General features: G+C 49.5%; 1 protein-coding gene and 1 long non-coding RNA gene across 4 annotated transcripts in view; one reads left to right on the top strand and one right to left on the bottom strand.

Annotated features, from left to right (window-relative positions):
* The window catches only part of LOC140915766 (uncharacterized), a 62221-nt gene extending 58764 nt beyond the window's left edge, over positions 1 to 3457 (bottom strand). Inside the window, exon 1 of the long non-coding RNA XR_012160277.1 lies at positions 3125 to 3457. This is a non-coding gene — a long non-coding RNA (uncharacterized lncRNA). The remainder of the gene's footprint in view (positions 1 to 3124) is intronic.
* Positions 3458 to 3762: 305 nt separating this feature from the next.
* Positions 3763 to 26612, top strand: SLC23A1 (solute carrier family 23 member 1). Of its 3 annotated transcripts, none has more exons than XM_073356020.1 (15): positions 3763 to 3871; positions 5876 to 5965; positions 9602 to 9703; positions 10359 to 10516; positions 10657 to 10745; positions 11921 to 11988; positions 13879 to 14060; positions 15834 to 15954; positions 16651 to 16807; positions 17709 to 17856; positions 19027 to 19132; positions 21245 to 21374; positions 22489 to 22632; positions 23345 to 23440; positions 24714 to 26612. In XM_073356020.1, exons 1-15 carry the CDS (start codon positions 3836 to 3838, stop codon positions 24956 to 24958), a joined length of 1872 nt encoding a protein of 623 aa, XP_073212121.1. In that variant the 5' UTR covers positions 3763 to 3835; the 3' UTR covers positions 24959 to 26612. The 3 variants fall into 3 exon arrangements, with proteins under 3 accessions (XP_073212121.1, XP_073212120.1, XP_073212122.1); XM_073356019.1 differs by having other exon boundaries at positions 9530 to 9703; XM_073356021.1 differs by lacking the exons at positions 10657 to 10745; positions 11921 to 11988; positions 13879 to 14060 and having other exon boundaries at positions 9530 to 9703.
* The last annotated feature ends 940 nt before the right edge of the window (positions 26613 to 27552 follow it).

Below are 27552 nucleotides of genomic sequence, written 5' to 3'. Positions count from 1 at the left end.
AACATTTACAGGACTAGGGGGCCAAACCCCCAGCTAGAGCCCTGTTCTTCCCAGCCCCTTAGGGAATGAGTTGGAGCAACTCTGGTAGTTTTCTGCCCCCTAGCTTGGCTTTTAATGTGGCCACCAAAAATTAGAGATGAAGAAGACATCTTTGGTCATCAAGTCAATCCCTGCCAGCATAGGATTGTACTTTGGTGCTTATCTATACATGGTGTTTGTATCACTATAACTCCAAGCCTCTAGTGTGGATGCAGTTATACTGCTGCTTATAGTTAAAGCAGTACAAAATCTGGTGTAGACCAGCCCTTATAGGGTCATTCTCAAGTGTGTTGCTCAGGCCAGTTCCCCACCATTCAAGCACTGGGCCTTGCAGTGCTTCCCATGGGGTTTCTCTCATTCCAGATGGGATTCCCAGATGAGCAGCCCATCCCATCTTTGTCCCAGATCCCACATTTGCCATCCTTCTGGATGCATCAAGAGCTAGGTTTCCTCTTTGTGATGGCAGTTAACATGACTAATTCCACTCTGTGTGTGATGGGGTGTCCACACCACACAAGGCAGAGCAGGCTGCACCTTGGGGAGAGCACAGGATTGAAAGGTTGATTGATGATGGAGCCCAGCGGAGAAGGAACAGGTAGGGCTGGTATAAAGCCAGGAAGTTCACAGCAGAAAGAGGCTTCAGGAGAAGTAGTCTGCAATCACCCCCTGGGAGAAGGGAGTTTGGGCTGGTAAACCCAGAGGAGTCAGAAGACGTAGGAAGGAGTCCAGGGCAATAGCAGCAGGGTCTGGGAGAAAGCAGACCATAATTGCTAGACATAGGGTCCCTGGACTGGATCCTGGAGTAGAGGGTGGGCCGGGTTAGAAGTGGTGCAGACTGGACAGTGGAGCAGAAGACTGCCTGGGACTGTTGTACAATAGGACTTTGCAACCGCAGAATGGGAGAACTATAATGACCTGGCCTGAGGGCCAAGCCATGAAGAGAGAGCCTCCTGAGTCACACAGAGAGAGGGAGGGAGGTGGCAAGGTGTGTGAATGAGCGGCAGCAGTGGGTGTTGGACCCAGAAGGAGCTGGTCCCCAGAGAAGCCAGGAGGAGGTGCCCTAGTAGTGAGTGGACCCTGTGACACCTTGCCCTCTCCCATAGTCCTAGCCCCGTCATCAGCTGGGACTTGGAAAACATTAGCTCCCCCATCCATCAGCAAACATTCTTTAACATCTAATGTTGCAGTTAATGCTTAATTTCATAGCAACCTTTGTAACTAATAGGCTACTAGAGAGAATCGGTGTGAATCATGGATAGACACGGGTACAGAGACTTTATGCCAACAGCAGCACAAGCCTGGGGCTGCGGACACCTTCCCACCAGCCTCCTGCCACCCTTGAGCTTTAGATGGTGAAAGACCCGGGATGGACAGCTCTGGTGACCAATTACTCTGGGTCTTCACAGCATAGACAGTGGCAGCACAAGCATCTTCCATATTCCCAGCCATTGTGACTCACCCCTGGCCTGGAGACACCAGTGTGAAAGGAGAGTTTGGTCTGCATGGCCCATTCAGTCCTTGGCCTATCTACTGTAGTGGTTAGCCACTGGGAACTGGATCAGCACCACCAAACAGCAGGATGACGGTGCTGACTTTCAGCTGCTGAGGTCCAGGAACAGATTAGAACCAGCATTATCAGGCCATGCCTTTAAGGGTGTGTCAACTCTGGGAGAAGTAGCTCCCTGAGAAATGGGCTGTGCCCCTTTTCTGTGGGTCGAGGCATGTAAGCTGAGGGCCTGGTGCTGAACATAAACTGGGGTGAATCTCTGCTAACGATTCCCACCCATCCACAAGTTTTGTCGGGAACGCTTTTTCAAGAGAGAAATGCTTTTATGGGAAGGAGGAAGCTGTGGTGTTGTGAGATACAGGCCAGGTCTACACTAGAAATATTTGCCAAGGCAATGATGTTGTGGGCGGGGCCTGATTTTTACCACATTTCTGCATGGTCCAAGCCAAGACATTGGGATAAAAACCCAGGTCCAGAGCTGACTTGCCCCAAAGTTTGGGGCTGTCCTCTGACCGATGGTGAATCTGTTTGTAAAACAGCTGTGGTGTTTGCAGACCTGAAATGCCCATGTTGGGCTTGTCAGTATAATGTCTAGCCCTGAGGCAAGCATGACCCCAAATGGAGTGTGCGTTGGAACTACTCAAGGCTGTAGCTTTGCCTGTGCAATGCACTGCTCTGTTTGCTCCTTGGGGGTCCCCCTGGGGAAGCCAACTCTGTGTAGCTGCCTCTTGAGTTGGGGAGGGTGTCTGAGATCTATGAGACCTATGGGGAAACACTCCACCTCTTGTTGTCGGGTGATCTGGGACTTGGGATCACTGGGTTGTGTTCCCAGCTCTGCATCACCTTGGACAAGTAAGCAAAGGGCCTGCCACGCAATCCTTCCTTCATGAAAAAGGAGTGAAAGGCTAAGCCCTATTTGCCGTGCCTCAGTTTCCCTGTCTATAAAAGGAGGGTGTAAGAGGCTCAGTTCATTGATGTCTTTAGCATGCTGAGGACCCTGGGAGGGAAGCACAAAGTGCTGTTATTTAAGGAGCAGTAAATGCCTCCCATACTTAGTAAGGAGGACTGCAGCCTGCAGCCTGCTGGTCCCACATCTGCCATCCCACAAAGATCCCGCTGTCCAGAATATAGAACACGAGCCTCTAAACATTTGGAGCAATAACACAGCTCTGATCTCATCAGCATGGACCTCCTGCCAAGTTAGCAGCTGGGGTAGAGGAAAGTAATCAGTGTCTGTAATAACCTCCACCAGTCCCCACTGGCTCAAGGTGAAAGGCAGCTGGAGCAGTAGCCTAAGAACAGGTCTGTCTAAGGTCATTTGTGCCTTCTTTGTTCTCATGGCATGACACTGACATATCGCTGCACTCTCCTCTCCCACACAGACACCCTGGAGCAGCGGCTCTTTGCCCGCTGCTGTTGCTTGGCTCTGAGAAGCAGCAATGCCCATCAGCTTTGCCTGCCTACTTTAAAGACATCCCCCCACCTCCAATCACTGGCTCTAAAGGCATCAAGGTTTTGTGGGCACCAAGATCCAGACTTGCACACAGTCATTTTCCAGGCTCTAAAATATCCAGGTACCTTTTGTTATTTCTCTTTCTGCCTGTCCAGGTTCCATCCTCTGTAACAGGAAGTGCCATGGAACAATCTCTGATCCAGAGATGGCCAGTCCAGAGTTCAGCACGTGTCTGAGGTTTAGGGGTGTTCTGACTGGATTTGGAAAAGTCTGCTGGGCCCGAACCAAAACCCCAGATCCAAACACCCACTGCATTGTGGAACGTCGCATCTGGGGGGATCTGCTTCCAAACCAGAACCACCTGCCCAATGAATGTACACCGCACGCAGATCTAAGAGCCTCTGACTGGGGACGCTCCAGTGGGCTGACACATCAGAGAGTACAAGAGTGGGCACAGATACATTGGCCCAGCAGGATGGTGCTTCCTGTCAGACTTGATGAGCTGATTAGTGCAATCTGTAATTCTGTCCATTTATGAACTAGTCAGTTACACTGTAACTCAGCTCTCTAAGGTTTTCACAAAAGAGCTGTGAAAAACCGATACATTTAGGAGAGGCGGATCATTCCCCTGTGATGCCAAGCCTAATTAATGTAGTTAATATATTATCTTTAAAAACACAGCTCTCATTTCTTTCACAATCAGCAGCCAATAGCTGTGGTTATTGATTGACTCCGTGAACAATGTCGGGTGTATTGACTAAAGTCCTCCCCAGGACCATAAAACAGCGTCACTCTACAAAGTCCCCTTGGAAATCCCAGTGGCACTCTGCAGGAGAATGGGGAACAGTTCGGAAGATTTGTCTCAAACCAAGGTGAACATGTTGTTTGCTATTACCGTATTTTCACTCCCTCCTCTTCCCTCTCCCCAGATGCATCCATTTCCTTTCTTACCAGTGTTTGAGGTAACTATCTGAGAATTGGGTGGCAAACTATCTGTGTTGGTTGTTAGAAGGGAGGGGAGCAGCGATCACAGGTTCTTTCTTAGACTTGTGTCTGAAGGTAAAGGCAACTTATCATTTGATCATTTTTGGAAGCCAGATTTCACAAAGCGCTTCCCTTTGGACTGACTGATTAAACATACCCATCTATCTTAGAAGCGAAGTGGAAGCGACTCGGCCCCCAGTGGGGGGTGACTCCGCTGTGCCACTCAGGAATGGAGCACTTGACATCAAACAATGACTTAATAGTCAGAATGAATAAGGTTCAAGTGATGTCCTTTTGTCGCTGCTGGTTCCCCTCCTTGGCTCTGCCTCACCCTGGGCAGCTCTCCCCTTCGACATGGCCCAGGGAGCCCTGGCAGCTCCACTATGCGTTCACGGACTCAGCTAAAAGCTTGTGAGGTTCTAAGAATCAGGCTGGGACTGGAGGTCAGGCAGACCCGTCAGTCAGGCCCCAGGAGAGAAGAGAGCCCGGAATCCGGGCCCCAGAGAGTAAGGACCACAGACAGAGAAATGGGATCCAAGAAACTGAGGAATCTTGGGGGTTTTGTCAGGTAAATTTGCAAGGAACTTGGCTTTATTTTGTACAGGCTACTGTAATACAGGGACTGATGCTGTTTTCTGCTGAGCGCATGCAGCTGCCACTGAAGATACTGGGTGTGAAGTGCACTGAGCACCCCACAGCAGCCTCAGCCCTTTGCAGGATTGGGCCCATACTGTGGAGGATTTGGTGTGACTCCTTTACAATGCAATGTAGCATGTATTCAAGATCCAGCTTCCCTGGGGCGGGGGAGGGGAGAGCAGGGCGGGTATTAAACAGTAGTGTATTCTATAGCAATGATCCAAACCCTGTCAGCATTACTAGTGAAGGGAGAGTGAGCTGAGCCCCAGGAACTCCTGGCTGCTAATCCCACCACAGACACCAATGGACTGGGTGACCTTGAGCAAGTCACTTACTCTCTCTGCCTTGGATTTCCCATCTGTAAAATGGGGGTGATAGGTCACTGCTATCTCCTGGGGGTGCTCTGAGGTTTAACTAGTGTTCCATAAAGGTCTTTGAATGTGCTACACAAGTGGTGACAATGCTGTTAAATCCATTCACTTATTTTAAGGAGGGATATTATGTAGCTATGTAACTGCCATTTGATTTCTCTGTACTGTACCTTTGTGTTTCTAACGCCTGGCCTACACACCGACTGATATAGCTATTACAGTTAGGGGGTGTGATTTTTCACTGGTATAGTCATACTGGTATCAGTGGATGCAATTATACCAGTATAAAGGTGCTTCATACCAGTATCGCTCATTCCCCTTCCTGTATGGGGATTGCTCTACTGGTATAAGCACATTTATACTGGTTTAGCTGCCTCCACATTGGGGGATTGTACCACTTTAACTATACCACTCTGATAACATGTTAGATCCATATAGTTAAAGCTGAACAACTTAGATAAAGCCTAATCTGCTTAGCTTCAAGGCCAGCAGCCGTTGTGTGAGCAGGGCTGCTGCAGCGTGTCACAGAGGAGACACACACATGGTGCTCTCACTGAGCTGCTCCATTTGTTTCTCGTCTCACATTGCTGGCTCCCTGTAATATCAATCCAAGCCACTCAGACTGGATCGTGGTGGCTGCTCTTTGCATGGGGAACAAAGACCAATTCTTCACTCTCCAGTCCTATGGTACGTCTCGCTGGGTTCCCAAAACAGATAAGCTGCTTTTAGCAACAGCCACCAGCATGGCGGAGACAGTGGCATCCTTCCAATCCGCACTGCCTCTTCTGCGCTGCGATCTTTTATTTTCCTGGTGATGGTGCTTCCACCAGCAGTTTCTCTAAGAAGTGACTTGCTCTGTCTTCCATGCCCCTTGGGGAAATGCAGAATGGAAATGCAGCTTCCACCTGGCACGAGGGGACCCCCGAAATCATCACCGAGAATTCATATGGGAAGGAGCTGGAGAGCGAGGACAAGGTGAGACCAGCGCTCTGCCTAGGATGCCAGGCAGCTGAAACTGCAGCTTGCCACTAGCTTTAGCTGAGGGATGGGTCCATTGCTAGGTGAGGGGCTCAGCTGAGCTCTGAGCGAGGGGCAGCATATGGCTGCACTGCCTGAGGGGCAGACCAAGGACCAGGTTGGGACTTGAGAAATCACAAACTGCCCCCTTTGGCTCCATGCAAGAGGCGATCTGTGCCAGCCTTTTACCCGGTGCACATTACTGCAGGCTCAGCTAGCATGCTGTGGGGATGCCACCGAGGCTCCACCCACTGCCTTCCTGCCACCCCTTCTTCACCCAGCTGGGTGCAAGGATGGGCAGTGGCCCCACACTTGCTGCCTGCTGCGGTACAGGTAGCTACCACAGGAGAGAAAGGGGGCACTGTGGGCGCATTGAGCATGTCATAGTCTGCCCCTAAAAAAGTGACATTCCTTGTCTTTAAAGCTCATTGTGGGCTCGTTCCACCCTATCCCCTTGTCTCTCTGTTGCCCCCCGCCCTTGCTCAGGTAGCAGCTGGCCTGTCTCAGCACCTCACCACTGGCTTGGTGCAAGAGCCTTCTCCTCTGCAGCCATTGGTGTCTGCAGCAGCCCTCCTGTAGCCCACTGACTCACTGGGTATTTTCCAAGCTCCCTGGAGAGTCATCCCTTCCCCTCTGAAACACAAACATTGGGGCCATTGCGGAGTGTGGCAGAGTTAGAGCAGGTCTTTTTTTTTTCTCTTTTTGTTGGTCAGTGACGTTCCCAAAGCCGGGGATGTTTTGAAAAGGGATGGAGTGAAAAAAGGGAGGGGAGGAAATAACCCCCGTGAGCGGTGTTCTATTTCACTCAGTGGCAAAACGGGGAGGGGGGGAGAGAGGGGAAGGAGGGGAACAACAACGACCCTTTCACATCTAAAGAAACTTCGCTTTTTGAAAACTGAATCGACACACCAAGCAGTCACTTGATTTTCCCTGGGAAATTTTCCTATGAAAACTGAACAAAAGAGTTCAAAGGGAAATTTTTCATTTGAAATGTTTTGGAGGGACGGACAGGTATTTTGACCAGCTGTAATTGCAAGAGTCTAAAATCACTGGGGCTGGTAACACTAGCCGGAGGACTGGGGATAAAGCACTGGGTCTGGGCAGTGAAGCCAGAGGCTTGGTGGTAGCAGACGATCTTTTTTCTGGGTCTTGGCAACTGTTTCTGGGCTTTCAGAGGAGTACATTCACAGATTCCAAGGCCTGAGGGGACCATTCTGATCAGCTAGTCTGACCTCCTGTATGACCCAGGCCGGAGAACCCAGGCAGTGAGGCTCACATCTAGATCATCATTCCTGGCTGAGCTGTAGCATCTCAGTTAGAAAGACATCCAGTCTTGACTGACGGACATCAAGTGATTCAGAATCCACCACATCCCTAGATCAAGTGTGCCAATGGTTAATTACCCTCACTGTGAAAAATTGGCACCTTGTTGCTAGTCTGCATTTGTCTAGTGTCAGCTTCCAACCACTAGATCTTGTTATGCCTTGTTCTGCCCTCTGCTGTCAGAAATCTCTTCCCATGCAGGTACTTATAGACCATGATCAACTTACCTCTTATTCTTTTCTTGGACAAACTAAATAGACTGAGCTTCTTTAGTCTCTCGCTATAAGGCAGGCTTGGCAGACGCCACATATTCTTGTAGCTCTGTTCCGCACCCTTTCCAATTTCTCCACATCTTGTTTGACATGTGGCCAGCAGAACTGTACCCAGTATCCAGGCCATGTGCAGAGGTAATAGCACCTCCTTATTCCTACTCGATATGGCCCTGCTCACACATCCAAGCATCACGTTCACCCTTTTAGCTACAGAATCGCACTGGGAGCTCCAGTTCTGTTGCCCCCAAAGTCCTCTGCAGCATCACTGCTTTCCAGGATCCTGTCCCTCCTCCTAAGCATGACCCACGTTCTTTGTCCCTTGCATTTGGCTGTATCAAAAGGCATGTTGGTCAAATGAGCCCAGCTTACCAAGTGATGTATAAGTGACCTGTCCATCTTGCCACCAATTTGTGTGTCCGTTGCCCATCTTACTAGAATAATTTTCTTCTTCCAGAGCTCTGAGAAGGATAGTGAATAGTGTTGGGCTGAGAACAGATCCCTGCGGGACCTCACTAGCAAAAGGGAATGCTGCAGGGGCTTGGGGATAGCGGCAGCTCCCTTCTTAAGCAGAAAACCTCAAGCAGCAAGGCCCTTACCAATGAGCTGTTGGGATAAGAGGAGAGCAGTTCTTCCCTGTGGATTGCACCATTCTGTACCACATCCTCATGCACAGCATTCCTCGGGAGAGGAGACACCCCCGGAGAGGCCTTTGCCCCTTGCATGTGAAATTCAGATGCCAAGCATGCACTTTGCCCAGGAAACCCTAGAGCTTTTGGAAACAGCAGGCAAAGGGCCAACAGCTGTAGAACTCCCGGGTAGCACGTGGGGTAACACAGGGTCAGAGCCAGGCCCAGCTGACCGAGTTTTGGGGCCCTGTGCACTCTGGAAATTGGCAAGGGGCCCACCACTTTCCTTAAACTAGAACTCTGCTCCAGCTGCCTGTGCCCACTTATCCTGGCAGTCCCCACACATCCCAGCAGCCCTGACCTACATCCTGCTCACCCAACATCCGCCCACTTGCCCCCAGCCCCTCACCCACTGCCCGAGGGACCTTCCTGGCCACCAGCACCCTCTTCCCCCCATCTCAGCACCCTGCTCCCATCCCAAGCTAGGGCAGCTCCCCCTGATCGCAGCCACCCTCACCCAGCCCTGCTCTGCTCAGGTTTGACCCGGCAGCTCCCCTGTCATGATTGGAGAGCATGGTGCTGTGACCTGGCGCACGGGGTTACTGCACCACTCCAGCTTGGATTGGGGTTGTTTCCTGTGGGTGGAGGCTCCCTTGAGACGGGGGCCCTGTGCAAGTGCACCCAATGCATGCTGGGTAATCCCGGCCTGCTCTGAGCACTGGCCCTAGGAACGTGTGGCTAATGGAAACAGCAGCGCAGTGGAACCAGAGGCTTCAGGGAACCGGAGACACCAGCTCTGGGTCTGAGTGGTGACACCCAGAACCTCGGGGGCCTGTTTGGAGCCGGCCCCAGGGGGGCTGTGCACAAGTGGGCAGGGAACAGAATGCTTTGTTCCCCCCTGTGCAGGAACAAGCCAGAATTCCCCTGGAGAATGCAGCCCCGTCTCCCTGCTAGCCCTTCACTGTCTGAAGTGGGCATGAGAGGTGGGGCAGGGTGGTACTAAGTTCCCTTCCTCCCCTGCTGTGGGCATGGAGTGGGGGACACACTGCACTGGGGGCAGCACTATTGCTCCAGTGTGGGCTCCCTATGAGGAGCCAGCCAGGTGCTCGCCTATGGGCTCCAGCTGCAATGTGTCCCTTCAGCAGGCCCGAGGGCTCTCAGGACAGAGTGGGTGAGTATGTTACTCCAAGGCAGCCGGGGCATAGCAGATGTGTCTCAAGTCTCCCTGCACTGGGGCGATCGCTTCAGAGACCAAGTCATGGGGGAGCAAGGAAACCTATTCACATTTGATTTCTGTCAAGCTTCTCAGCCTAGCTGCCAGCCTCTGCTTTCTGCCCCTGCTGGTGCTGAAATCGTCCTTCCTCCATTTCCAGCGCCAAGCCACAGACACAGGGAGGGAGCAGAAAGAATTCGACATGATCTATAAAATAGAAGACGTGCCCCCATGGTACCTCTGCATCCTGCTTGGCTTTCAGGTAAGGAAGGAGAGAGCAGAGGGCTCTGCCCCACTCTCTTGCTCCCAGTGCTGTTATGGTCATGACATACACACAGAGAAGTTAGGATATTCTGTGGTTTTTAATCTTTCTGGAAGGGTGCAATGTAACACCACTTTATGTCTTAAAATCCAGTCCCTTACCAACACAAAGAAACAAAACCAGAGAGAGAAAAAGCAGTCTGCTCCCTAAAATAAGTATTACTCATTGTCTTGTGCAAACTGACAGTGGCTCACACACTTCCCTACAGAGCTCTCTAGACCGCAAGCAGGAGCAGGTGAGGGTGGGGTGGGCGCGGGGAGCGAGCGGAGCAGGGTGGCTGCGATCAGGGGGAGCTGCCCTAGCTTGGGATGGGAGCAGTGTGCTGAACATTTAACGTGATCGCTGTACAATTTTAATATAGTTTTCCCTATACCACATGCCCTTATACGTGACTCTGAGTTTAAGTCTCATTAGCAGTGGCAAGAGCAAACCCCTGACATTCAGAAGTCCAGTACAAGTCACACATAGCACATTGGGACTTAAGTGTACCACAGCCTTGTGCAGAGGCGAACTTCATTCTCCCTGGGAATGGAGATGGGTTATCAGATCCTCCCGACAGCCTTAACCAAGGACTCCTTTCCCTTCCCCGCTCCAGCACTACCTGACCTGTTTCAGTGGGACGATCGCTGTCCCGTTCCTCCTGGCAGAGTCCCTGTGTGTGGGAAAGGACCAATACACAGTCAGCCAGCTCATCGGCACCATATTCACCTGCGTCGGGATCACCACACTAATCCAGACCACGCTGGGGATCCGGTAGGTTGCACTCTAGGGCAATTGTTCTCCACGCTTTCTTCTGGCTGTTGCTCCCTGTTGAACCATTGCACGGGAAGCTTTGAAGGTGAGGCAGAGCAGTAGGTGATTGCAAATGAGGCTTTTCCTTCTTGCTCATGCAGACTCCCCCTGTTTCAAGCAAGCGCACTCGCCTTTCTGGTTCCTGCAAAGTCCATCCTGGCCCTGGAGAAATGGAAATGTCCCCCAGAAGGTAACTGAAGCTTCGTTTACAACCAGGTCATGCGGTAACGACCTTGAGTCACTTAACGGCCCCACCAAGTACAGCCCTTACAGGTAAGGATACAACAGGGCTCAAGGCCAGAAGAGGCCACCAGACCTCCACTAGCCTGAAGGGGCCACCACTAGCCTGACCTCCTGCATATCAGGCCAACAACCCGACCCAGGACCTGCACACTAATCCCAACAACCAAAAGGGGACCACGCCCACAGGAGACAGCACTAGAATGAGCACGAACTAGGGGGGGCTGAGATGCACCAGTGCCCGAGGCCCCTGCAGTGGCAGGGAACTGATTAAGTGAGACATACCCAGAGGATCTTGGCAAGTGACCTGCCCCCCACGCCACAGAGGAAGGTCAACCCCCCAAGGTCACTGCCAATCTGAGCTGGGAGAAAATTCCTGCCGTACCCCATGTAGTCCTGTGAGCAGGAACAGCCAGCCAAGCACCCGAAAGAGTGAACGCTCAGGGCCAGCACCGAGTCATGTCCCACCCTGCCGAGTGTCATGGCTGAAGCACAGCTATCAAGAGGTAGTATAGTCTAATGGGTAGGGCACCGGCCCAGGAGGCCACGGCTCTGTTCCCAGCTCCCTGCTGGGTGACTTGGAGCCAGTCCCTTCCTCTCTCTCTCTCTGCCTCTGTTTCCCCTCCCACACTGGTCTATTGAGGGCACGTCTACACAGCAAATGAAGGTGTGATTGCAGCACCATTTGGCATGCCAGGGTTAGCCTGAATCCAGCTGGCATGGGTAATGTTGATCGTGGTGGCGCAGGCTTCGGCACAGGCAAGCCACCCCAGGACCAGCCCACCAGAGATCCTGGGTACCTACCTGGGCTGCTGGTCCATGCTGCTGCGTCTCCAGTGCTATTGTTGCCCATGCTGGGTAGATTAAAGCTCGCCCAGATCTGCTACCAGTGTTACAATCCCACCTTCACCTGCAGAGGAGACGTACCCTTTGCCAGTCGGCTCTTTGGGGCAGGGATTGGTCCTCGCTCCGTGGGTACATGGTGCCAGCACAACGGGGTCTCTAGATTCCAAGGGAGACGCACCAGTGTAAACAGGGCTAGGGCAGCAGTGAATCATGCCCTGGGCGGCAGGGCCTGGAGGGCTGTTATCCCCGCGTGTCTAACAGCCTCGTTTTGCGTCTTAGAGGAGATCTACGGCAATTGGACGTTACCGCTGAACACATCTCACGTGTGGCACCCGAGGATGAGAGAAGTAAGCTGTGCTCTGTGACTACATGGCCAGGGGCATACATGGATCAGGGGCCCTGGGGATGAGTCTCACCAGGACACGGGAAAGAAGACTCCCCCCCAGACAAATACCCAGCTTGCTTACATCTCGGACGCGTTATGGCCAGGCACCTTGGTGTTTATGGCCTCGTCGGTGGGGTAGCATGAGCGTGGATTGTTCAGCAGCACTGCAGCCTCCGCTCCCGGGTGAGATTCACCCCTGTGCAGGCAGCCAGTACAAAGTGTAGGTGCCACTTCTGTCCCTGGTAAACCACAGCAATTTCCCCCTCCTTCTGCAGTCATGTCCAGCCAAGGCGCACAAGCAGGAGGGCCCTCCAGGTGACTCTGGGGGCGCTTGGCTGGTCAATGGGAAATACCTTCAAACACATCTCAGGTCAGTGCTCAGACATGCCAATAGCACCATAGCTGTGAATGGTGCTGGTGTCTGTCTCAGTGCAGAACAATGGAGAGGAAGCATTGCCTATTAGTTAGGACACTGGGATAGGATGTGGGAGACCTGTGCAGAATTCCCTGCTCTGCCCTGTACTTCCTGTGTGACACTGGGCAAGTCACTTAGTCTGTCTGCCTCCGTTCTCAGCTGTGCAATGGGACTAGCGCTGCCCTGCCACACAGGGTGTGGGACGATAAATACCTTTAAGATAGTGTGGTGCTTTAAGATCTGCTGCTGGAAAGGGCTATGTAAGAGCCAAGTATTGTTATTAGCAAGGTCTATGCTGATAGATGGAGAGATATCTAAATGACACCATCCTCCCTCATCCCGGGAAGCTCCAATGTGCAAAAAAACCCAGTTTGGAATGGGACAGAATCTTCCAGGCTCTAGAGCATAAGCCAGCCTCTAACTATTGAGAGGTAGGAGGAATCATTCCCTCGGGGCTAGTTAGCCCCTAACAGCCCACTGCAGGGCTCCCTGCAGCTTCCGATGGAGAAGCTGGTGCTGGCCCCAGCTGGAGGCAGGATCCTGGATTAGATAGAGCCCTGGTCTGATCCATTGTGGCAATTCCTGAGTCCAACGGAAGGTGGTCACCAGATAGCATTTCCTGCTGGGAAGTAGGCTAAGACCCAGAAAATGCAGATCATCGCTGGGCTGCCTGCGCCATGGTGGAGAGTTTCAGAGTTGCTGGGTTTTATAACGTGTAAAGTGCAGTTATTCTCCAGTGGCTTAATCTTCAACCAAACAAGAGGACTTACTTTACAGCGGCTACAAAAGTTCTGGCTCTCGCCCTGCACGCAAACAGGAGAGGCCTGGCCTGTGGCCTCCCAGACATCGTCCGACTGGACTGACTGTGGCTCCCGGGCTTATTCACTAGTCAGCTTCATTTTACCCAAGACACATTTTATGTGGTTTTAGTCATTTGCTCTTCTTTGAACCAGGATGCAGCCATTTAGAATTGCTCTTGCATGATACTGGTGTGTCCCCTTATGCTGTTCAACCCAACCTTCTCTAACTTGTGAAGAGCATGGGCTGGACGGATGGACGGATGGATGGATGGATGGATGGATATAGTGACTGGATGGATGGATATTCCCATTACCATCCCAGTCCAAGGTTCTTCCATGCTTTAATCCTTCCCCTTCCTCCATGATGAAGCCTTCCCCAGCACAACAGCTAAACCCTTGTAGCTGATGGCCACGACGCTCCCTGCCCATGTGGGGCAGAATGTGCTGCCTCCACAGCCCCAGCGATGGGAGGCTGGGCTCAGCATGCAAGGTCAGAGCCATGCCAATGCCACTCGGCCTCCAGGCTCTCCCCTATCTCTGGCACCTGCACAGGCGGAGGAACTTGGCAGCATGTGACAGCTCTTAGCTGACCACATCTCCACACCTCACATGCTTTTTCCCCCCTTTTGCGCCATAGATCCAAGGGGCGATCATCGTGTCCAGCCTGGTGGAAGTGGTGATCGGGCTTGTGGGGCTGCCAGGAGCGCTGCTCAGCTACATTGGACCTCTCACCGTCACTCCCACTGTCTCCCTGATAGGACTGTCAGTCTTCCAAGCTGCGGGGGATCGTGCAGGATCTCACTGGGGCATTGCAGCACTGTACGCGCCTCGCTTATCATACAGAGACCAGCCACAGGGCTCACAGAGTGACATGCTGCTAGTACTTAGTGTCACACCCTCATGGGTATGCATATCTGGAGGAAAAATCTGGCCCTTAAGCTCCAAGTTACCCCCAGCTCAGGATTAAATTCCATCCTCAGACACATTTGCTGATTGCAGTGGGGTTTGCCCTATAGACCCGATCCTGCTCTTATTGAAGCCAATGGGAGTTTTGCCTACATTTGCACATTTCATATGGAAAACGTGCAGTGCTGCTCCATGTAACTTACAGCAATTGGTTTTTCATAATCAAGATCACTTGATAATGAGTATTCGAGCCAAAAAGGGGGGCAAAGGTTGAGAGGGGAAGAATAGATGACATTAGTCATTGCTTTGCTGAGTTTTCAATAGGATGCAAGGTTTAAAATCTGTCTGATAACTGATCTGTCTGTGTGTCTGTCTATCCTAGAAGCATATAGGGCACCAACCACCACCATATCAGAGCTGACTGAAAATACCATGAAAGTTCAACCTGTGCTTTTGTCCCAAATTAGGATGAAACATTGAAATATCAAAATTTTTGGCAGAGCAGAATGTTCTGAAAAATTGAATTTTCGTTGTGGAGCAAAAAGTTTGGAAAAATTTCTATTTGGAAATGTCAAAATATTTCAGCTCAGTTCTACATTAAGCTGTGTGTGCCTGAGCTGTACCAGTACCTCATGGGAGTTGTACTTCAGATGCCTCATGCCGCCATTCACCTCTATGGGCCAGACTACACCTCCCAGCCTCCCTAGCCAGACTACACCTCCCATAATGCAACAGGGGCATGGGACTCTCAAGATGCACTGCGGCAGTTCAGCATGAAGGGAAACTGTGATGCATTATGGGAGATGCAGTCCAGTCAGGGAGTCTGGCCAATAGAAGAAAATGGGGGCACAAGGCACCCAAATTACAACTCCCTTGAGGCCCTACCACAACTCAGACAAACACAGGTTAACGTCAAACTGTCCCAGAACAAAACATTTGATTCAGTTTGACAAACCAAAATGTTTTGATTCAGCTGGACCTGACCCAAAGCAAAACATTTTTATTTGATTTTCCAAGTAGAAAACCAAAAAAATTCCGTAAAATTGAAATTTTCCCTTGGAAAAATCTTGATTTTGCAGCCACTGCAGGAAAAAAACATTCTGACAGAAAATTCCTGAGCAGCTCCACTCAGCACCCAATACATCCTGCTGTTGTAGCCCAGCTAGTGAACAGTGGATTAGCTTACTCCAGTCAACTAAACATATGTAAGGCAAACACCTCATCGGGATTATCTTTCACCATTTACTTGTGACACGTTCTCAGAAAACAACAGCAACTCTGAACTTAGCAGACACAAAATGATGAATGAGGAAATTGGCCACTGGCACCCACAGGCATGTTTGCCACACCAGCATGGATTGTGTATTCTTCTCATACTCCAGATCTGTTCTCCTTCCCATTTCTGCATAGCCTAATGGACACTGGCTTGCATGGACTGGCCCGTAACTGTTTAAAAGCATTTGGGTTCAAATACACTATTGTTATATTATTTATGGTAGTGCCCAGGAGCGCCAGTCATGGACCACGATCCCGTTGCATTACGTGCTTTATAAATGCAGAACAAAAAGATGGGCCCTTGCCCAGAGAGCGTACTATCTCTGGACAATGGTGCAATTCGGCCCTCAGGGAGTTCCCCTTCTGCATTTCCTAGGGATGTCCTACTGACTCTTTTTTTCTTTTCAATAGATCCATTTTTCTGATTGTTTTATTTGCCCAGTACCTGCGAAATGCGACCTTTCGGCTGCCTGGGTACAAATGGGGGAAAGGCTGTATTGTGTTCAGGCTACAGATCTTCAAAATGTTCCCGGTATGGACAGTCCCGTCCTCTGCTAATTATCAGTGACAGGTGAAACCTCCCACAGCTCAACGGTCTGGGTCAGATACATACGAGGGGGGTCTCAGGCCTGTGACAGAAATGTCTATGAACGATCTAATGCTGCTGGGGCTGTGGTGTCGGGCTAACAATCACTAGCACTTACAGCTGGGCTGGAAAGCCAGAAAGCGTGGCCGTGGCTGTGGCATTTTCGCACTAACCGTGCTGGCCATAATCCAGGAAAGCGAAATACTTGCAAATGTGAAATAAACAGGGGAAAGACTGGAGTTAACTGAAATTTTCCAGACCTCAAAATACTGTCTTGGATGGGTGTGGGTGCTGGAGTCATCACTGCCCTCTAGAGTATGGACTGGGTACTATTCCACTGTGTAGCAGGGTCCTGCTACAGCCAGGGGCTGAGAGAGCTTCTTCACCGGGGGCTGAATTGTGGGGTTAGATGTGCTAATTTCAAGCCCTGCTGTTGCCGTGCTGGTGTCAGCAGTCCCATAGCACAGGGATCTCTGTGAAACCATAGAGGTCCTGGAGTTGTTGGCACAGGTTGCGGGTTTTGATTCCATGGTGGGCAATTCTTGCTGTATTTGGAGCAGTTCTCCCATCTGGCTTCCGGGGTGTTGCTGCTCCGTGCGCCTGGACAATTATGTTACATGGGTCTCTGTTTTTCATCCCCAGATCATCCTGGCCATCATGATGGTGTGGCTGTTGTGCTATATTTTAACATTGACGGACGTTTTCCCACGCGATGCTGAGGCATATGGCTACAAGGCCAGGACAGACGCCAGGGGGAAAATCATGTCAACTGCACCCTGGTTCCGCCTACCATATCCTTGTGAGTGAACGTGAGATTCTCTCGTGACTGGCTCTGCCCAATCACAAGGGATCAGGGAAAGTGTGTGCAGAAGTGTATGCACGTTTCCGTGCAGTGCACAAGTCGGGTTTGCCTACCATTGGTGCACATACCAGCCCAGCTTGCAGGACACTTTTGCACACTTCCCCAGGCAAGGCAAGGAGCTGGGGCACCTTGCCCCTGCTCAGTATCTTCCACTGATCCTCAGGATTTTCCCCCCTCGCTCTGCTCCCCATGCTGGAGCTCAGACTGGGGGAGTGAAATTACCCTTTCCCCTAATCAGATACTCAGCAGAAGCTGCTGTCAGGAAAAGCTCACCCTCTATCACCTCCCCTGGTGCACAGCACCATGCTGAGCCACTGGGGTCCGTACTGATTCACAGGGAGAGGAGGCCATTGGTAGTGCCCACAGCTGAGTGGGTGGCCCAGGAACAGAGGAGAGACGCTAAGGCTGGCTGGGTGTGGCCTAAGCTGGCATCCTCCTGCACAGGCACTGCCCCCGTGGCTGGCAACACCACCGTAGCAGAGAAGAAGGCTGGGCGGTTCTCAAGTAGCAACCTGCAGCAGCAGAAGCTTATCTCCAGAGTGTGTGTGTTTGGGGAGGGCTCTAGGGGCTTGCAGCTTTTCCCACCCCCACTGCCCCACAGCTGGGTTTGGGCTGCCCGGGTCACCTGTGCCAAGCACAAGTCCATGGTGGGCTTTGTCAGAAGGATAATGGGCTGGGCAGCCTTTGCCAGCACACCCTGTCTGGTCCTCTGAGCTGGGCAGGGCGTGGTCCGGAACCCATGCTATTGAGCTAGTGCGGCTCCTGAGCGGGCATGGCCATGTTCAGGGCTTGGGATGCCCGGGCTAGCTCATCCCTTGCTCTGCTTTCCCCGATGCAGGTCAGTGGGGCTTGCCCACCGTGACGGCAGCAGCTGTGTTAGGGATGTTCAGCGCTACCCTGGCTGGCATTATCGAGTCCATCGGGGATTACTACGCCTGCGCCAGGCTGGCAGGGGCTCCAGCGCCACCCATCCACGCTATCAATAGGTACGGTACAAGCAGCTCACCCCTCTCTCTAAATCACACATGGGTTTGTGTGGGAGACCTGGGATTTGCACCACAGCAGGACGATTCCTACTGGGCAGCAGTGGGTGGGAGCCAGGACACCTGAGTTCTAGGCTAGCCAAGTTTTCAAATGCCCAGTGTTTGGCCCCCTCAGTAACTTTGGCCTGACTTTCTAAGGGGCTATGCACCTGAAGCTCCCATGAGGTCAGCTGGAGCTGCAGTTTCAGCACCTTGGAAATGTAGGTGCCAAAACATGGCTGTTGGTGCTACCCTTTGGCACCCAAATTTGACAACCGTAACAGGCTTCTGTTTGGCACCCGTAACCTGGCTGAGCTCGGCCTCCCCAGGTGGTAACTGGGACAATGCTCCCCACCCCCCATGTTTGTCGAGCATTTAGAACATGCAACATGCTGTGCAAGTGTCCCGTGCGTGAGTGTGAACCTCGCCCATGCTTTGTGCCAGGGACGGTTACAACGAGGCTGGGGCATGCCCCATCCATGGCGCTATTCCCCATCGCAGGGGAATTGCTAGCCACTCGTGGCAGGCTATGTGTGCCGCACCCTTTCCCATCACATGGGAGCAGAAGCCACTGGCTGGAAATTCTCCCACCACAGCCCTGCCCCGTCTGCACCCCCTCCAGTGGAGGCTGTGTCTGCCACATGCAATCTGCCCCTAAGTGCCCTCATGCATCCCTGCCTCTCCAAATACTGCCCTCAGAGCTGCCGATGTGATGGGAAATGAAATTTCACCAAATGAAATTAATAGGCAGCAGATTTAAAACACACAAAAGGAAGTATTTCTTCACACAACGCAGTCAACCTGTGGAACTGTCTGCCAGAGGATGTTGTGAAGGCCAAGACTATAACAGGGTTCAAAAAAGAACTAGATAAATTCATGGAGGATAGGTCCATCAGTGGCTATTAGCCAGGATGGGCAGGGATGGTATCCCTAGTCTCTGTTTGCCAGAAGCTGGGAGTGGGCGACCGGGGATGGATCACTTGATGATACCTGTTCTGTTCATTCCCTCTGGGGCACCTGGCAGTGGCCACTGTCGGAAGACAGGATACTCGGTTAGATGGATCTTTGGTCTGACCCAGTATGGCCATTCTTATGTTCTTATGAAATCTCTTGGATTGGCTTGTCTGTTTACAGAGGCATTTTTACAGAGGGGATCTCCTGTATCATAGCTGGGCTGCTGGGAACGGGCAACGGCTCCACATCCTCGAGCCCCAACATCGGCGTCTTGGGCATCACAAAGGTACCAGCCAGTGAGCTTCTTTGAACACCTTCCCTCTGTGCTGAGTCAGGAGGGATCGCTGCAAAGCTCTCGGCACCTGGACAGATCAGCTGGTGCCCAGCACAGCTCCCTGCCTCTCACCTGGGCTGCAGAGAATATCAGCATCTTCCACTGGCATCCTGGTTATTTTGTGGGTGCAACAGAGGGTGCAGGGTTCAGGCTATAAAACCCTTCATGGATCCATAAACACCATGGCCCAGGTTTTTTCCTTAGGAAGTAGCCCCTCTATGATGCTATTCCTAAGCCATAAAGAGGGCTTAAACGGCCCGTGCGATACTCTGCTCTTGAGGCTGGTGGGGGTTCTACAGCCAGCACAGAGCTGGCATAATAGCTCTCTCCAAGCCCCTGGTGTAGGTGATGGACTGGGGAAGCAAGAGATCAGGAAGAGGCAGAACAGCACATGGAAGCTGACACAACTTAGAGCAGTACTAGGGCTGCTCTAAATTGCACCCAGAGCCCAGCATAACACTGAATTAGGAAGATGCTGTGGTGGCTTAATGCCATTTTGTGCGCCCAGTGTAGAACCGAAGGAGCAGAAACTCTGGCCTATTCTCGCTCATAGTGCACTGGCCTGGCAGCTCCGCTCAGCTGAAAGTTGGTAGCCGCAATTTGCTGGGTCTGGGGCAGGTGGCAGAGCGTTCTCAGCAGCCAAACCTCCATTCTCGGATTCACACTCCATCTGGGCCTGAGTCCCAGGTCAGTACAGGGTCTATCTAGTTTCTGATGCTGGCCCTGAGGCCCTTCCTGGTCACTGTGTTTATATAAGGCGTGTCTGCAATAGCCCCTCTACGACACTGCTGTGGCAAGGAGAGGGCAGCCTCTTCGGACCCTGAGTCCTTGGACCTGCCTGGTTCCTCTTGCCTTGCAATCAGAGTTCGCTTTCTGTCCCTGGCCACCTGTCAGTAATTCTAGCTATCTATGGTGCTTCTCTGCCCCCTCTTGTGTCTGAGTGCCTCCCACTCCCTGCATTTAACCTCACAACCCCACTGCGAGGTGTGTGTGTGTGGGGGGTGGATCCCAGAGCTTGGACTGCAGCCCAAGGCCAAAAATCAACAGTGCAATGAAACAGCCCCACGGCAGCGAGCACGAGTCAGCTGGCCCGGGCCAGCTGTGAGGTTTGAATTACAGTGTAGATGTACCCAAAGTGCCTTGCCCAGGAGCGTGGCAGGGCTAAGATTGGAGGGAAGATGCTGTAGAAGGGCTCAAACTTGCTGGTGTTTCTTACCCAGTGCAGGGTAGAGCATGCACCACTGAGACTAACTAATAGTGCTTAGCCCATAGCGAAAGCTCTGGCTCACCAGTTTCTCCCCATGAAACAGAACATCCCTCCCCTCTTTAATTTCTAAAGTCTGATGCAGCTTGGTGCACTGAGCAGGGAGTGAGGAGGCCTGGGGTCTCAGCCACTGCATGAGCTTGCACAAATCTCACTGTATCTCAGTTTCCCCATCCCACTGTCACCCAGAAATCAGTGCCAGAGTCTGGGTATATTGTCAGTGCCGTGTATTTGTTTAGACTGTGTCACTCAGTCCTTGAGCAGAGGAAGTCACAGACAGCACCCAGAAAAACCACGTTCAGGGCTCTCAGAGAGCAACCCCGCTGCTGCAAAAATTCCCATATGTTAGAGAGAGTAAGGCAACGAGCAACTCCTGTCCTGCTTGCAAAAGGAACTGTATCACAAACCTAGCAACAACACAGCAGGTCTTCACAGACTGTGCCCTTGTTTGAGTGCTAAGAAAAGGACCTGGTAAAACTCTGGGTATGTCTACACAGCAAAAAGCCCCGCAGGTGCGAGTCTCAGAGCCTGGGTCTATAGTCTCAGGCTTGCAGTGCTCCCACTACAGTGCTAAAAACAGCCATGTAGACATTCCCACTCAGTCTGGAGCTTGGGCTCTGAAACTGTGTAGATGTACCCTACCCAGAGGCATCTGGTGTCTCCCACCATAATAATACTTACCTCCTTTGGGAAGTGCTTTGAGATCTCTGGGTGAACAGAGCTGTATAATAGCTATGTATTATTAAGCCTGGAATGACTCTAGCCAATTTGCTTCACCTTGCTGCTGTTTTCCTCTACAGGTGGGAAGCAGAAGAGTGGTGCAATATGGAGCTGGGATCATGCTTGTTTTGGGAACCATCGGCAAGTTCACGGCTCTGTTTGCCTCACTCCCTGACCCTATCCTCGGAGGGATGTTCTGTACATTATTCGGTAACGTACCTATAAAGATATGTTTATAAATGTAATCAGCAGGGTGTCAAGGCAAAATTAACATTAAATTGCCGTGCTCTTTCCTACCAATTGTTTCCTAATATATTCATTTAAATTTGATTTGCCTGAAGGTGACTTACAGAGCTTGCGCCAGGCTGAGATTTGCAACGCTGCCTAAGAGAGTTGGCTGCCCAGTGCCCATCAACATTGGCTTTGAAGCTCTCCACTTAAACTGCTTGCTTTCCTTTCAGAATCAGTTACAGGGAACAATCTCAAAGATGCAAAAGAACTGCAGCTCCATAGCATCACTGGGGATAGGGAGGGTAGCAGTGCGATGCACTGCTACTGCCTGTATTCTAGGGTTCAAGTTTTCCTCCAAACCTAAGAGACTATCATTAGTGCGAGCTATACTTTTGTCTCTTGACCCTAAGTGGTGGGGCTGCCAATGCATTATAGCAGCCTTAGGCCTTGTCCATATTTAAAGTCAAATCAGTGTAACTTTAAATTGGTTTCAGAAGTGATTAAATTAAACTGGTGCAGAATACAGTGTGACCGCAGTTAATTCAATTTCAGGCTGGTTTATATTGATTTAGCTTAACTTGGTAATGAATCAATTTAAGCTAAATTGATATAAACCAGATTTAAATCAAATTAAGAGCGTCCACACAGGTGTTTGCACCAGTCTGATTTTATCAGATTCAGATTGCTCTTTCAGGCTTGATCGACACTTCAAAGTTAAGTCAACATAGCACAGTCAGAGGTCTGAAAAAAATCACACCCTTTATTGACATAGCTGTGTCAGCCTAACCCCCGTGTAGACGCAGCTATGTCGACAGAAGCAACCCCTTCTGTCAATGTAGGCTGTGTCTACGCGATGGGTTAATGCCAGCATAGTTACGGCGATGTAACTATGCCAGTATAGTCTCTCTACCATTAGACATACCCTTAGTTAAACTGGTGCAACTTTCAGAATAGAGATGGCTTTAGTGGTACCTAATTTTTTGCCTCTCAGTCCCAATGACTCAGCAAGTGGCCACCTCTGCCTTGTCCCGAATGCACATAGACCCTTTGTGTCTGTAACAAGGCTGCGTTTTCTCTGTTTGCACATTTGCAGGAATGATCACAGCTGTTGGCCTTTCCAACCTGCAGTTCGTTGATATGAACTCATCCCGCAATCTTTTCATTCTGGGATTCGCAATGTTTTTTGGGCTGACGTTGCCAAACTACTTGGATTCACGCCCCAATGCCATTAACACAGGTATGCCTCTCTGAATGAAAGCCTCAAAACATGCTTTATATCCCCTCTTAGTACTGCAGTGAATGGAGGACTCTACTGAACTCTCGGCGTCTAGTAAGATAGGAATGTGGGTCTCTTGGGCACTATGCTAATGCGTGATATAAATGATTATCAATATTGCAATTCTTAATTATGATGGAATGACATTAGGAATTTTATGTAGCTTCCATAGGAATGTGGGGGGCTTTAGGGCGTTTGTCATGCTCCAAATGAGATCTAAACCCTAGTTAGCTTGCTTTTGTTTGCAGCTGTTGGTCTCTTCTCCCTTTTGATATGTGCCTATAGCTACTCTCAGCATTTCAACATAGAAGTGTGCTTTGTAAACTAGATTTTTAGGAACTCTAATAAAACAAAATGGACAAGGGGATACGAGATAACACATACACTGAGTCAGTGGGCCTGAGATACTCATATAAGCAGAGTTACAAGGGAAGGCAGGTAGATAAAACAGATGTCTTGGAATATCAATTTAATCTAATCTGGGCCCACAAATACCTTCGTCATAATCATAAAGTTATTGATTGCATGGCATCACTGGTGTTTATTGGTAGAAAACAGCCAGTCCTCCTTAAATACACACACTCTAGTCTTATTTTTCTTTTTCAGACAGAAGATAGTAGCATCTAACCTTGTGCTCCGTGTTAATTGGTGTAACATTCTGCATGTTTTGTAGGTGTTCCTGAAGTCGACCAAATATTAACAGTGCTGTTAACAACGGAAATGTTTGTTGGGGGTGGCATTGCCTTCATATTGGACAACACCATTCCAGGTACAGCCATTGCAAGCTTTCACAACAAGGCCTTATAATGCACTGGTGCTGTCAGCGGCTTGACTCACTTTGTGCATGTCTGGTTGTATACTGTTTTAGTTATGATTTCAGTCCTGGCTGGAGAAGCTGAGCTATATTAATTGCTGTCAGAGAACTGTCTTCTGGCAGAATCAGTGATTCAGGGTTGTAGCTGGAGGTAGAGCAGGATTTGTATGCGATAAGAGACTCTTTCTTTGAATAGAGTTAGAACAGTGATACTCAGACCTCAGTGGTTCAAGAGCCAAATCAGTGATCAATGTTACGCAAAAGAGCCACAGTTGTGTGAATTCATTGTTTCATTTACTAGTTATATATATATATATAATGCTCACAGCAAAATGACTCACCAAGTATTCAACAATTGGTTAATAACATAGTAAAAGCATCTTGATTGGTTAATAACATAGATCGGTTATTAATTAAATCACAGTGTAACATAGATCGGTTATTAATTAAATCACAGGCAGGAGACACATTAAAGAGCCACTGGTGACTCATGAGCCTCAGTCTGAGTATCACTGGCCCAGCACAGTAGGGCCCTGTCTTGATTGGGTCCGCCAAGTGCTAAATAATAGGAAAATAAAAGCTTTGAGAGAGGAATCTATTGAGTAATTAATTCCATATAATGATGGGTAAAACTGGTCAGTCCTTCCTGTATATCCCATCTCATTCCCTGACAACAAAGGGTCACTCAGTGAAGTTAAACTATGAGGACATATTTTATGTAGCACATACTCAACCCGTGGAACTCACTGCTGCAGAAAAACACTGACTCAAACACAATGGCAGAGTTTGTTTTTAAAAAGGGTGGGATAATTTTACAAACACTAGCAAGATAGGTAGCACTACAAGCTTGATCCTGCCATGTTTCCTGTATGCAGAGGTCTCACTGGAACTCAGGATCATTTTAACTGCATCTCCCGTCCCCTGATAGAGAGGTAATGCAATCTTATGCTTTCAGGTATAAAAGATAGGGGTGTCCCGTCCCCCCCCCAATAAAGCATTGAATAACTGGCCAGGTGCATTTTTCTGTCTTTTTGGAAGCATCAGGCCCTGGCCATTTCAGAAGGCAGGATACCAGCCTAGTCCATGGTCTGAGCTGCTGTGGAACAATCCTTTCTCCGGACCACTTTTTGTGCAGAACTAGAACCACATCCAGTGAAGGTTACTTTGAATGAATAAGCTATTTAGTTATTTTGCTGTCCTTACACTCAGGATCTCTCACTCTCCCCAGGGACACAGGAGGAGCGTGGGCTGGTTCAGTGGAAGGCTGGAGCACATGCAGACAGAACCACAGCTGCAAATTTGAAAAGCTACGATTTTCCATTTGGAATGAGTGTGGTAAAAAGGATCCAGTGGTTCACGTATGTGCCAGTATGCCCTGTTTTCAAGGGATTTCATTCAAGGAAAAGGAATTGTGACACAATGGAAAATGTACAAGAGAACACAGACAACCTGTTCATATGTACTAAGGTCTGAAAGACTCCTGTAATGTGACAAGCACAAGTTGTTCAGTGCCAGTTAGGTACAATGTACCACAGTTCTAGTTCGTAGGTTACTGAAGGAAGGCCAGGGCAGAGAGCAGTGTCAAACTGAAGAGGGGAGAACAAGGGGATCAGTTCAAAGGGGTTCCCGCATAGTTTTGATTCATGTCCCTGTGGAGTCTACAAAGGGCAACACACCCTAGTTTGAGTCATCTTTACGCTGTACTGTACACTCGGTCTAAGCATCTGAGACAGTTGTGGCCTGCTTACTCTTGAGATCGCAGAAGCCTTCAGTATTATACATATGACTAGTGTGTGTCATCCTAACAAACCCCAAACCAGCTCAGCCAAAACAGCAAAGTTGTGGCTGGACTGACTTCAAAACAACTTTTGCATAGTTTCCAATTCTAACCCCAAACTGGTTTAAGATTTGTTCAAAACTTGGCTCAGATTCACTAGAATGTTTATGAATCTAGGCAAAACTAGCTCAAGTTTTACACAGCTCAGCTGGTCATCCTGTGTAATAAACTGCTATCTGGACACTCTGGGCTAAATTAATTTCTGGTGTAACTCAATAAGCTTCAGCAGACTTATACCAGGGATTAATTCTGGCTCAGCATGGCCACTATGGCACACTTAATATGGAGACTATGATGTTTTTTTGGGGATAATGTATTCAATACATTAATATTCCAAATCATTTGTTTCTGTTTTCATTGACAGTGGAGAGAACTGCCCCTTATATTTGCCTAACTAGTCCTGCAGCGTAACCCTGGAAAAGTTTATGTTGGATAGCTCTGCTACACCGACCATCTTTCTTATTGCCTGTTACATTGAGCGTAAACTACCTTGGCCTTTGCCACACTGCTATTTAATGGACAATTAATAGTTAAGATTTTTGCCAGGCAGGTGTTAGAATTCTTGATCTGTCATGCATGGAGGCCCATTAACACCTACCTGAATCCCTGATCCAATGGGCTGAGATTCAGAACCTTTTGCTAGCACAGGCTCTGATGGATAGCATCAATGTAGCAATGACCTCCATACGCAGCAGTTCATGACCAGAGTAAAGCAGCGTTTTTCCACCTTATGAAGAAAGTTCTGCTAGACAAATGCTGCACCAATAACAGCTGAGCAACTACCTAACTTTCAATAGTTTGCATAAGTATAATTAGATCTTAAATAACTTAATTATGTCCAAGGATGAACAGACAAGCTCATTTTCTGAGCTGCCTTGGCTCTGCAGGGCTAAGAGAAGTAAACATGAGAAATTGACTCTGAACACAGGATCAGATATTGTGCCCAGTCACTTTCCAGAATTGCCTAGTAGGAAACTTCTGCAAGAAACCACTACACCAAGTCATACCTGTGAACGCATCTCCCTAGGAAATGGAATGCACAAGCACTGCAGCTTGACTAGACTGAATATGGATATGTTTAATGCAAAGGTGATCCCTCCCTGGACCCTGATGAATTGCCCTATTAACACCAAAATGCAGCTTGTGACTGGATATGCAAGTGTGCCTGAGCTCCCTTGCTGATAAGTGATAGGATCTAGAAGGGGAGGGCTTCTATGTGACTGACTAGCAACGCTCCCAGAGAACACCCACTGCCACTTTGAATATCATTAATAAACTTCTCATACTACACATGCTTTGTTAGCTCTTTTCTGCTGTCTAAGTCATTTTAAAGATTCTTGGTTGCATTACTACTCTACCACTAGCAGGCTCCTACATATAGTGTATGCAAGTGACAGGTTTCAGAGTAACAGCTGTGTTGAAGTGAGCTGTAGCTCACGAAAGCTTATGCTCAAATAAATTGGTTAGTCTCTAAGGTGCCACAAGTACTCCTTTTCTGTATGCAAGTGAAAGCATTTAGCAGCCACATGCCTCCATAGCATCACATCTCAGAATTTAATCAAGTCGACTCACCGAGAGTTTGGAGACCCTTTCAAAGACAACTAAAGCTGGAGGAGGAAATGGTGTTGGCAATGCAGGAGCACTCTTCTGGGGTGAAATTCACCCTACTCCCCAGCTGCAGGTGGGCGGGGGGGGGGGGGGGAGAAGAACCCTAGTAGTGTGGCATTTTTTTTTTTTTTTTTTTTTAACTTGACACATTTCATGTTCACCTAACATTTGATACTGATATTAGGCTCTAAGCACTATTCTTCAAAGGAAATGTAAGAAAGGAAGTGATGAGATCAAGGTTTTTGTTGCTTCCCTTAAGAAGTCAGCTACAGACCTGACGAGACATGTATTAGAAAGGGGAATGATTTAGGAGGGGACAGGGCTAGTAAATGGAGACAGATGTCATAAGATGTTGGAGAGGCCAGTGGGTGCAGTTTGAGGTTAGTTGGTCTAGTTTGGTAGAATCTGTAAATATCTTGAAAGTGAGCATGGCCTCCAATAGTGTGGATTTATACTAGATTGTCAAATTCATCTTATTTTCCCCCCTAATCTCCAGAGATTCTTCTAGGTGGTGATTTCTCATTCTAAATGTAGAAAATATTAAAGTTGCTGATCCGTACTAGAAATGGGTGCTTAGATTACCAAATACCCGTGTGTGGATAAATTACTCAACATGCCTACG

This window comes from Lepidochelys kempii, chromosome 8, assembly GCF_965140265.1.
Source record: "Lepidochelys kempii isolate rLepKem1 chromosome 8, rLepKem1.hap2, whole genome shotgun sequence".
In the NCBI taxonomy this organism is placed as follows: Eukaryota; Metazoa; Chordata; order Testudines; family Cheloniidae; genus Lepidochelys; species Lepidochelys kempii.
The sequence above is the reverse complement of the archived record's forward strand: the minus strand, read 5'-3'. Positions and strand labels throughout refer to the sequence as shown.